The sequence below is a fragment of the Rhinolophus sinicus genome, chromosome 14 (assembly GCF_057876585.1).
Source record: "Rhinolophus sinicus isolate RSI-liver-muscle chromosome 14, RSI-T2T, whole genome shotgun sequence".
NCBI classification, from domain to species: Eukaryota; Metazoa; Chordata; class Mammalia; order Chiroptera; family Rhinolophidae; genus Rhinolophus; species Rhinolophus sinicus.
This window is the reverse complement of record NC_142514.1, coordinates 32,077,157-32,090,036: the sequence shown is the minus strand read 5'-3', so window position 1 is coordinate 32,090,036 and position 12,880 is coordinate 32,077,157. Positions and strand designations below refer to the sequence as shown.

At 37.7% G+C, this 12,880-nt stretch overlaps 1 protein-coding gene across 4 annotated transcripts in view; it reads left to right on the top strand.

The window, feature by feature from the left end:
- Nucleotides 1-12,880, top strand: part of TESK2 (testis associated actin remodelling kinase 2) — a 126,409-nt gene that overhangs the window by 73,702 nt on the left and 39,827 nt on the right. For all 4 annotated transcript variants that reach the window (XM_074334636.2, XM_019749378.3, XM_074334635.2 and 1 more), the window contains one exon: nucleotides 5,928-5,976. In XM_074334636.2, coding sequence (XP_074190737.1) covers nucleotides 5,928-5,976 — 49 coding nt within the window. The remainder of the gene's footprint in view (nucleotides 1-5,927; nucleotides 5,977-12,880) is intronic.

Genomic DNA, 12,880 nt, shown 5'->3' with positions numbered 1-12,880 from the left:
GCTAGTTGCAGGGGGCACAGCCCACCATTCCTTGTAGGAGTCGAACCGGCAACCTTGTGGTTGAGAGGACGCACTCCAACCAACTGAGCCATCTGGAAGCTCAGCGGCAGCTCAGCTCAAGGTGCCGTGTTCAATTTTAGTTGCAGGGGGCGGAGTCCACCATCCCTTGCGGGAGTCGAGGAATTGAACTGGCAACCTTGTGGTTGAGAGCCCACTGGCCCATGTGGGAATCGAACCGGCAGCCTTCGGAGTTAGGAGCACGGAGCTCTAACTGCCTGGGCCACCGGGCCGGCCCAGGAAAACATCCCCAGGTGCTATTATTAACCCGTATTAAATATTAATAAAACTCAATTTCTCTCTTTTATATAAAAATAATGTAAGTAAAAATTCTCATTTTCTTCCCATACTTCAGTGGATAATCTTGCTCATTTCCCATTTTGGAAACTGTTGGCTGATAATAGTAGGGCCTAGGAAAGGTCCTGCCCTGGAATAAGAATTTTAACTTTTAATTGAATTCAGTAAATATTTACTGAGCACTATGCACAAGGCAGTGTTTTAGTATCTATAGAAACACAAACTACATGGTGTATTTAATCCAGGTCGGCTAACTACTGCAGTAAACAACTTAAACTCTTGTTGGCTTAAAAGCTTGTTTCTCATTCATGTCCCAGTCCAATGTATGTTGGGTGGAGGTGGAAGGGGAGCAATTTTTACCAAGGACAGGGCCCTAGTTTCCTCCACTTCTTCATCTGCAGGCAAATTAAGAAATAAAGTGTGGGAGATAGTGTTGAGGTTTTTATGGGACAGGCCTAAAATGACATCATCACTTCCGCCCCTAGAGCTCCGCCACTGGCCAGAACTCTTATAATCTTAATCAATTGTTATAGACATGTAGTCTACTTCAGGAGGAAAAGGGAAGCCATTTAGTGAACAAGTAGCCATTCCCTTGCACACATAATATCCCTGCCCTCAAGGACCCTTTAATTTAGTGGACGAAACAGACATAGATAAAACTTTATGTAGAAGGGCAGGCCTGATAAGTGTTACAACAGAGGTTTATAAGGAGTGATATGAGTGTAAAGGGAAGAGAAAGATTAATTTTGATTAGAAAGATTAGGGAAATATTTGAAATTATGTCTCCAAGATAGGGATTATTATAACCATCCTCAAAAGGCTACTTTAAGAATTAAATGACAATATGTGGCAGTGCCTGGCATACTAAATGGTATATAAATGTTTGGTGCTATTGATGTTGTTATTTGGAGATATTCTTGAACTGAGTTTTTAAGGTTTGGTAGAGCTTTGAAATATGAATTCCAGATGGACTCATTCTAGCAACATATGGAAGTGGGAGAATCCCACTCCATATTTAGGAGTGGCAGGTTGTATAACTAAAACATGGAGAATGCAGGTGGATGTAATTGGAGATAAGGTTAGGGAGGTTTGAGTCAGTTCATTCAGACTCTTGAATAACATACCAAGGAATTTGAACTTTGATCAGGAGCTGTGAGCTGCCACAAAACCTTTCTGAGTAGCCAGTAGCTTCTTAAGGGAAGGGATTGTGTCTTGTTCATTTTTATAACTATATGAAGAGGTAATATAACACTGTAATTATAATGGAACCCACTGTTTCAGTTTGACTGCTCGCTCTGTCACTTACTACCATAGCTGTATGACTTTGGGCAAGTTACTTAATTTCTCTGAGCCTCAGTTTCTTTGTCAATATGATTGAGGTAATGAAACTACTACTTCACTGGGTTGTGAGGATTAAATGAATATAATGTAAAGTGTTTAGAATAAAGCTTGTATAGTAAACTACTCTTTAAGAGTTAGTCATAAGCATTATAATCATTGCCAATATCTGGCATATGAGTATGGTAGGTACTCAATAACTTTTGAGTGGTCAGAGTTGTGTTTTAAATTTACTCAGCAAGTGTTTATATACTGTTATATACCAGGCAAGAGAATGCTGTTAAGGCGTTTATGGTCTAGTAGAGGAGATATTAATATAAGGCATGTTATAAGACATAAAGGTAGGAAATGATGATGCTATAGGAGAGAGGTGTAGATGGAGTGCCTTGGTAGTTCTGGAGCATGTTAGTTCAGAGGGGAGCCAAACTTGTTTTGTGGGAAAGGAAGTATTTGAACTGGGCTTTGAGGATGGGTAGACTGTGGAAATGAGGGGGGCAGGGCATTCTAGCCAGTGGGCATAGCCTGAAAAAAGGCCAAGGTGTGGGAAAGCATGGTAATGATACTTTATGGGGAATGGTTAAGTCATGCTACAGGAAAGACTGAGAGGCAATATAAGTTAAGTCTCTGGTCAAAGTCTAATTTACTAGCGGTATCAGAGTCAGGTGGGAGTTTCCTGTTGTAGTCTTACTAACCTTAGAGATTAGCTGTCTTTTGTGTAGATTGAGCCTTGCTACTCAATGTATGGTCCATGGACCAAACAACATCACCTGGGAGCTTATTAGAAATTCAGACTCTTAGTGCCCCCATAGAATCAGAGTCTGCAATTTACATGATTTACATGATTTGTTTCTACATTAAAATTTAGGAAGCACTGATCTAAAAAAAAACAAACGAGAAAACAAGTCTCCCTACTTCTCAACATGTACATATATGTAATATGAAACTAAAAATAACAAGTTGAGTAATCACTTCCTTTCATGCATATGCATTAAGAAAGTACTCCCTTCTTGAGCTAAGTAATTCTAGCTGGCATGATTTTGGGTGGTGGTAGTGCGGAATAAGAATCATTCAAAATGTAACTTTTTTAGGTCCTGTCTCATACCAAAAAAAGATTTGAGGTTTTATCCACAACTTAGATTTTGATATAATTAGCAATAAAAATTTTAGTGAAAACTTACTTAATATTAAATGCTTTTCTAGATATATATCACTTCCCTGTGAAGGATGAGTAATATTTCCCTTTTAAAGTATATTCTGTTTATAGCAACTGGAATGATTAACTCCACTCAGGCTCATCTTCCAATATAAGCTAATGCCTGTCTCAGCTTGCCAGCTCTGTGACACTGTTGTGGACGTGATGGTGGTGGAAAGGAAATGAGGTTAAGGAGGTCACGTAGAAGTAGAGTTGTGCGACACCACTGTGATGTGGTGATGTGAGTAGGGGGTGGGGAAGAAGGCAGACAGAAAACTAACACGAAGCCAGCGGCTGTCTGAATGTGCTGTCTGTGACACCTCCGTGGGTGTCGTGGTCACATGATGGTGTTCCTGGGGGGAAGGGAAGCAAGGGTGTATCACCCCCAAACCAGGTCTCTCCAGCTTCTAGGAGACCCATGACTTTAGAATGTAGCCATCATTTTACTAGTAGAATCATCCTGCCTAGCTTCTATATAAATATTTGACTAAATAAAATAAATACCTCTTGGCTGGGAGTGTTCTTTCTTATAAAATGAGTTTACAGTGTGAAGCTAATTTGATGATTGTTTTTTTCATTCAAGAAATGCTTGTTTAGCATCTTATGTGCAAAGCATTGTGTTTCGGGCACTGTATATAGAAACAAATGAGGTGAGATCTGTACTCTTAAAAACTTTTCTTATATTCTAGTCTGGAGAAGGAGTCAGAAATGTTAAACGAAGAAGAAGGGCTAACATTTTCTAGTGCTTGTATTCCAGGAGCCCAAGTTATCTCATTTCATCTTCACAGTAACTATCTAGGTTAGGTAATATTAATGTCCCATTTTGTGAGTGAAGAAACTGAAATACAGAGAGGTCATCAGTAAGTAGCAGAAGCAGGATTCAAATCCAAGCAGTTTTGACTCCAGACCCTGGACCACTTCACTTATGCAAATGAGCAGTCATTACTTGAGCTTGCTTACTACGCGCCAGATGCTATACTAAGTACTAGAAATGCAGAGCTAAATAAAACTCTGAATCTTCTGCAGTAAGGAAAGTTACAAAAGAGTGATGGGGGTTATTATCCTATTTTACAGAGAGGGAAACTAATGCTTGCCAAATAAAAGGTGGAGGTAGGATTTGAACCCAAACCCGCCAACTTCAGCGCCCTTTTAACCAACTCTGTTTTGCTTTCCATTTCTTCCCAATCCAGAGGTAAGTTTCAACTAGTCATTGGAGCCTGCATCCTGTTTTCAGTACTGCCTAGATCTTGCCTTCCTTTCTCAGGTTCCCAAGTCTCTGGATGCACTTAGAAGAAAAACAGTGATCCAGAAACCACCTCTTGGAGAAACTCTGAAATTTCCACATTAGTAATTTTGGTGGAAGCAGCATGTCTTTAAAACTGCTTTAATATCACAGCCCACCAGGCATTCTCCCTCACTCAGTTTCTTTTCATTCATCAACGCATGTGCATACTATTTGCTAGGCACTGTTTAGGTGCTGTGATCACAGGAAAAAGTATGACCTGAATTCTGTCTTCATGGAACTTCACAGTCCTTTCCAGCGTAGTTGCTGCTGTGCTACACTCTCACTTGTAGTCAGTCTCTTCCCTTTTCTTAGTTCTTCTAAACTAGAACTTAATTGTGGGAATTATTAGTGAGACTTCCTTCCTGGCACTGCAAACCCCAGTTGTCACTGACTTTATGACATTTGTCTCCACCCACTTTATGATTATCAGTCATAATCATTGATCTGTGATTTTTAATTTAAAATTATATTTATATATAAATATAACCTGTTGGTTTAAAAAAACTTAAAAATAACGTAAGTGTATAGACTAAAAAATGTATACAGTACCACTTTACCCCTTCAGTACCACTTATTATTAATGTTTCTGGACTTTTTTTTATTAATACACAAACATTTTTCACACAAATGGTATTTGTAGCTAAATGTTTTCATTTAACAATATATTTTGGATATCTTCCTTCCCATATCAGTGCATAAAGATCTACTTCATTCTTTTTAATGGCTATATAGTATTCCAGTCTAGGAATATATTATAAATATTTAACCAGTCTTTTATTGGTGGGTATTTAGATTCATATATACTGGTGAAGTAGATGTCCTTTTACATGTATTTTCGCTCATCCAAATTGAGTATATTTGTAAGATAAATTCGTAGAAGTGAAATCAGAGCAATTAAAATTTTTGCTAAATATGATCAATTACCCTTTGAAAAAGTTGTGCCAAGAATTCAACAGTGTTAAAAAAAGAAAAAAGAATTCAACAGTGTTTCTCATTCTTGTTTTCTCACCTTCTGGACAACACTGAGCATTATCAATCTTAATCTTTTTTCTCTTGATAGATTTAAAAAGCAATTATCTTCTTCTTTTAATGTACATTTCTTTAATTATGAGTGAATTCGAGCACATATTGATATTTTTATTAGTCATTTATACTTATTTTTCTGTGAATTCTGTTGTGTGTTTTTTCTTACGTATTTGGAAGAGGTTTTTTGTGTTTTTCTTTTTTTAATGTTAAGGAGTTTGTCCTTTGTCATCCAGCAAATGTGGGCTCCCCCATCTCCCCTGTTTGTTATCTATAAATTACAGGCCTTCAGATTGGGTAGTCCAACTTGCTTACGTTATAGATGAGGAAACCTAGCCCCAAATAGTGTTAAGGTTGGTGACTTTTTTTGGCAGGGTGGGGGTGAGCATGTAGTCAGATAGTTACAGAGCTGAAATGAGCATGAAGTTGTTTTACTTCCACTTTGGTGCTTTTTTCATTATACTATGCTATTTTTAAGGCTTACTCCTCTCCCTCTTCCACCATTACTTTTTACCACTAAGTCTTTCCACCACAACTACACGTTTCATGGTAAACTTAGAAACTTACTAGCCTAGTGTCAAAGATTGAGAGCTATAGGGTTGTACAGGAACCCAGGAGACTTCACAGGTATTGGATTGTTTCTAATATGATAATTAAACTGGTTTCTCTGTAGGCAGTTATGTTCATGTTCTTTTCATTTATTAAAAAAAAAAACCAACCTGTTTTGTTTTGTAGGTTCATGGGTGTGTGTGTACATCAAGGACAATTGCATGCACTTACAGAGGTAAGACTTCAATAGCGTGTTGAAGTGACTTTGTTGCCTTAGTTTCAGCTTTTATGGTTCCATAGTGATTGTTACATGCATATATAAGGAAAATTTGTGTGTATTTATGTTTATGCAAAAATGGCAGTGTTAACAATGTTTTCTTCTGTTGCCTGGAAACAATGACCATATCTCTTAATGCTCTTGGATTCTCTGATTATATTTGGTGAATATTCTGAGAATACGAGTGCTCAAATATGAAATTGGTTCTTGCTGCTTGGATGACCCCCTCCTAAACTACGGGATGGCATCACTTGGCTTCAGACTCTATCATGAAAACAATGATTACCCAGAAATGATCGGTGTCCTGATCTAGAATTCCACTGTCACTGCTCTAGTTTCCTGATTGGTCTCATTACTCCTTGGAATCAGTTTACTTCTCCATTCTCATTTCATTTTCTGCCTCTTCTGGGCAGATAAATATGAGATAGTCATTACTGAGGCTCTGAGGAACAGAGAATCCTCTCTAGAACAAAGATTTCCTAAATTCAGGTACTGAGTTACCAGTTTCAGAATTTGCTTGGGTGCTTCTTAGAAACACAGATTCCTGGAATCTTCTAGATTTCGTAGGTCTGCATAGGGCCCATGTGTATTCTTTAAAGCTCCCTAGATTAGTCTCATGAGCATCTAGATTTTAGAATCTGTGTTCTAGAATGTTTTCACATTCCTCCTTGAGAAGTGCGTGCCAAAATACAAAGTGAAGAAACTTAGGAAGGAAAATTGTTTAACAGAATTTGCAAGAGTATTGGTTTCCTACTGGCTTGGTGTCTGTTATTAGTCCTTAATATCTTATGAAGGTGCAGCTCACGTGCCTCACTCTTTGAGTATATCTCTTTTCTCAGTTATGGAGAGCACCAGAATGTGGAATGTGTGTAGCTATGTCCTGCCTCTTATATGGAATGCCAAAGAAGGTGAAATAGTGAAGTGGTTAAGAGCATGGACTCTGAAGTCTTGATTGCCTAGATTTGAATCCCTCTTTGCCTCAATGTTTTAATCTGTAAAATGGGAATAATGATAATAGTATCTGCCCCAGGGAGTCTAAATAGAGAAGAGGACTAGTAGCTAAGCCCTAGAGTATTTCAATTTTAAAAGTCTGGGGAGAAGGGCAGATATAGAAGGAGTAGCTAATGAGATAGGAAGGAAAGCATATTGACCTGGAATAGAAAGGAAGAAGGAGTTTCAAGAAGGGAGTAATTAATTGTGGCAAATGTTGCTGATAAGATGACCACCTCAGAGGGATATTTTGAGGATGAATGTAAAATGCTTATTTAGCACAGTGCCTGGCATATAGTAATTGTTAAATACATTTTAACTATTATAGCTTTTATTATTAACAGTGACTAGTCCCTCCTGAACTCTTTGAATTGTCAACATTGTTTCATTTGGTACTTAGTTCTATACTGTTATTAGTGTCATTAAATGTTTTAAAAATCTTTTATTCAAGTAAAGCATAACAGAAAAAGCACATAAATGACAAGTATACAGCTCACTATATTTTTGCAAATGAACACACCCATAAACCAGCATCCCAGATCAAGAAACATTTTCTGTGTATTTCTTTTCTCAGAAGTGAGTCTAAAAATTCTTCAAAGACAATTGTCTCCTTCTCTCAAGCCTTCTACCTGCTAAAGCTCTGACAATACTAATTGTAAAACATATTTGTTGTACTCCCAGCTTATATCATTATTCTCTGAAATGTGGGTTCATTGGAAGGGCTCGCGTATTGGTTTTTCTGACAAAGAACAACATACTTTAATGTTTGGGATCACGTCACAAATTTAGAAGTGGAGTATAATGGAAATGGCAGAAATGAATGATCTTAATACAACATACTCTTGGCCATGTTACACTTAAATAATATTTTCTGTTGCTTTATAGCTTGTGTATAGTCATATACAATATACAGTGCATGTTTTGTGAAGGAGTATGTATTTCCAGTATTATTAATGAGATATTGACATTGCCTATGACATTAATAATTTTTATTATGTTACTAGGCTGATGTGAAGTCCAAATATCCAAATGGTCTTGGTTATTTTCAGATGGCAAAGGCCATCATGACATAGATCTCTGGGTACTCCTACGTTTAATTGCCTTACAGTTGTTTTTCACTTTTGTATTTTTTTATTAGTTTCAGGTGTACAAAATGCAGTAATGATTAGACATTTATACACCTCACAAACTGATAACCCCAACAAGTCTACTACCCATCTGACACCGTACATAGGTATTCTAATACCATTGACTATACTCCCTATGCTGTACTTTATATCCTGTGACTGTATTTTATATATATATATATATATATATATATATATATATATATATATATATATATATATGGTGTGATCAAACAATACGGTGAATGTTTAAATAAAAAAAATTACAGTAAAAGACACATTGCCATTAATCTCCCTCAAAATACTCCCCCTCACTTCAAACACACATATCCCATCGTTCTTGCCACCTTCTGAAGCAGTTCTGGAAGTCCTCTTTCATGTCTTTAGTTGTGCTGTTGTGGCTGCCTTGATGTCCTGAATCATTTTGACTTTGGGGAAGAGCCAGAGTCGCAGGGTGCCAGATCTGGTGAATAAGGTGGATGAGAACACACCGTAATGTTTGTATTTGACAGAAATTGCTGTACCAGAAGCAATGTGTGACATGGAACATTGTCATGACAGAGGATGATTTACAACATACTTTAAAACACACCTTCTCTCAACTTTAGCTCACACCTGACTGATGGCACCACACAAGTTGAAACTTGTCACACACTGTTACTAAGGTTCAACGTGCAGATTCCCATATTGAAGATCCCTGCCTTTCCGTTGGACGGCACTCGGTAGCAGCATTCACCATAGTTTGTGATCACAATAGAAAGGCTCTGTCACACATCCCTTCTGGTATGGCAATGTCTGTCAATTAAAAACATTACGGTGTATCCTCATCTACCTTATTCACCAGGTCTGGCACAGTGCAACTTCCGGCTCTTCCCCAAAGTCAAAATGACCATGTAAGGTAAACGTTCTGAATCAATTCAGGACATTGAGGCAGCCACGACAGCATAACTAAAGATACTCACAAAAGAGGACTTCCAGAACTGCTTCAGGAAGTGGCAAGAACGATGGGATAATTGTGGTCGAAGTGAGGGAGAGTATTTTGAGGGGGATTCATAGCAATGTGTCTTTTACTGTAATAATTTTTTTTAAATTTAAACATTCACCATATATTTTGATCACAGTCCATATATGTATATGTATGTGTACATATATAATAGTTGACATTCAATATAATTTTATATTAGTTTCAGGTATACAATGCAGTGGTTAGGCATTTATATAATTTATGAAGTGATCTCCCCTTAAGTCTAGTAGCCATCTCTCACCATACTTAGTTTTTACATTATTGACTATATCCCCCATACTGTTAATATATTTCACATTCCCGTGACTGTTTTATGACTACCAATTTTTACTTCCTCACCCATTCTCATCTTTCTCACCCATACCCCCCAACACCCCTCTCATCTAGCAACCATCAGTTTGTTCTCTGTATCTATGAGTCTGTTCTGTTTGTTCATTTATTCTGTTCATTAAATTCTACATTTAAGTGAGATCATATGGTATTTGTCTTTCTCTGTCTGACTTATTTCACTTAGCATAATATCCTCTAAGCCATCCATGTTGTTGCAAATGGCAAGATTTCATTCTTTTTTATGGCAGAGTAATACTCCATTGTATAAATGTACCACAATTTCTTTATCCAATTGTCTATTGATGGGCATTTTGGTTGTTTCCATATCTTGGCTATTATGAATAGTGTTGCAGTAAATATAGGGGTGCATATATGAGGTCTAACAATTAAGTTAGCAAACTTGTTGCAATGCTGTTCCTAATCTTTTTTGCTATCAAGGGATTATTCATTATGAATTTGTACCAACTAGGCAAACAGTTAACCAAGTTTACTGTATGGAAATGCTGAAAAGGCTGCGGGAAAATGTCTGGACTTTTTGCCAACGATTCATGACTCTTGCATCATGCCAAAGCACCATTCACATAGCACTTCTGTGAGGGAGTTTTCAGCCAGTAAACAAACGACTGTATTGGAACACCCTCCCTACTCACTTGATCTAGCCCCCAATGACTTCTTTCTTTACCTGAAGATAAAGGAAATATTAAAAGGAAGACATTTTGATGACATTCAGGACATCACGGGTAATTCAACAACATCTCTGATGGCCATTCCAGAAAAAGATTTCCAAATTGCTTTGAAGGGTGGACTAGGTGCTGGCATCGGTGCATAGCTTCCCAAGGGGAGTACTTTGAAGGTGACTGTAGTGATATTCAGCAATGAGGTATGTAGTACTTTTTCTAGGATGAGTTTGCTAACTTAATTTTCAGACCTTGTATTTTTTTGAACTAGTGTTTTGGATTTCTTTGGTTAAATACCCAGGAGTGGAGTTGCTGGGTCATAAGGTAGTTCTATTTTTAATTTTTTGAGTTACCTCCATACTGTTTTCCACAGTAGCTACACCAATTCACAGTCCTACCAACAATGCACGAGGGTTCCCTTTTCTCCAAATCCTCACAACACTTGTTGTAATTGCCTTTCAATGTTGGCTGTGCAGCACAGCTATTTATTTCAAGAAGAATCACAAAAATAAATTACTGATAACATCTACAACAGCACTTGGAACTTGGATGATATTTAGTAAATATTTCTTGACTGGTGGTATGCCTGCTCTCTACAGTAATGTAAGCACCATTCCTTATTTCTCTAAAAAATTCCTTGTTTATCAGTAATTACAGTAGATAAGCACAGCTTTTGTTAATGCTGTAAAGTATTGATATTATTAGGAGGAATGTTTTTCATATACAGGGGTGATCTGGACTTTTCTGGGCTTGAACTATTTCCACAAGTCTCGATTGGAATTGTAGACATTAATTAAACTTGGAAAAGTCAAACACTTAGGGTGTGTGTGTGTGTGTGTGTGTGTGTGTGTGTGTGTTCTTAAACTGCGTGAAGTAAGAATAGACTTCTAAGTTTTTAAGCAAATAAGTGTTTGTTAAACAGTTTGATAAAAGATCAGAACCTTCTTTTAAGTTTAATTAGTTGAATAAGAATCCATATTGTATTGAGTAGGAATGCTCCTTAAGTATGGTCTTTGATTCAGAAGAATTAACCTTGTCTTTCATTTAGTCACAAATATCAAGGAAGTGGAAATCTTCTGTTTTTAAATACAGAAAGTATAACCCATATGTCAGTTAGTTATTGGTATATAATATCCAACCACAGAAACCTCAAAAGACTACAGCAATAAACATTTATTTCTTATAAGTCGTCAGGGTTTAGCTGAGCTGAGCTGCGTCCAGTTGGGCAGTCTGCTGGTCTTACTTGGACTCACGCATGCACCTGTAGGTCAGCTGGTGGTCTGCTCTAGGCTGGGCTTTCTTGGAGCAGCTTTGCTCCAGCTCTTTCTCATCGTTCCTTGTGGGACCAGTGGGCTAGCCTGGACATATCCTTTTTAAGATGATACCAGAATAGCAAGAATATGCCAGCCCATTTGCACAAGTGCTTTTCATGATTCTGCTTATGTTCAAATTTGCTTGGTCAACAGCCCATTGAACGAAGCAAGTCACATGCCTGAGTCCATATTGGGAGCATACTGCAAAGTTAAGTGTCAAAGGGCATGCATTCAGTAAGGTGTGAAGAACTGCAACCATTGTTGCAATCTTTCATACCCTATCAATACTCCCAACTACCAGATCATAATTATTTGCCTTTTCTACTCTACTTGAGGGTAAAGACTTTCATTTTTTAAAATTACAATTACCAGTTACTAAGCATCCACTACGCGTGCTCTGCTTGGTGCATTATATATTAGCATAATTCTCACAGTTCTGTAATCCTATTTCTTATGTTATAGGTGAGAAAACTAAGGCTTAGAGAAGTTAATTGACTTCTCCAAAGTAGGGTTTGGATCCAGGTTCATCTGACTTCAAAGCCTATTCTCGTTCCATTACAACATGCTGTCCTTAATTCACTTATGTATTCCACACAGTGCTAAGCACAGGTTCCTGTACATGTAGCATGTGTTGTATGTGTAGAATTTGAGTCTGACTAACTTTATATATATTTCGGATTATTTGGCAAATGATATTTCCTGGTTATAGTGTATATTAGAATGTGTGGGTACAAGTAACAGAAAATATTTAAATGGTGTTAAACAACAAGACTCATATAACTGGAATTCCAGCAGTTTATTAGGTGAAGGGTTGGTTTGATGGGGTCCAGAGACCCCATTTCTTTCCATTTCTTTTCTCTGTCTTTACATTGTCAACTTCATCCTAAGGTTGACTGTCATTTGTAATTGAAAAGTAGCTGCCACCAACTTACACGCTGTATGTTTTCTCTTCCATATGCAAGATGGGGGGGGGTCAAAGAAAGAGAGGGGAGAGAATGACATGGTCGATCATCTCATTACGCTGTTCTTTTTGAGCTTGTTAAGAAAGGCACAAAGAGGGAAACATCTTTGTAATCAAACAGTTTAGAGAAGCTGTTTGTGTAGAACCTCTTAGTGCCTAGAAGATTGGGAATTGAGGAAGGAGTAGGGCATAAGGTTGTGGGGCAGGGCTCTCAGGTGATAATTGTCTCCGGTCAAAGGAGTCAGCAAAAGAATTGCTTGGCAGGTAGGATATTTGGGGGTCTGTCTTGCCTTTTCTGCCATGGAGAGACTTGTTTTTTCCCACGGTGGCAATGAGAACTACTTAGCTATAAATACAGCAATTACTTGGCCTAGTCACGTGATGCAGTCTCTTTACCTCAGTCAGGCAGATACTGGGTGCTTAAGGAAATGCTTTTAGCT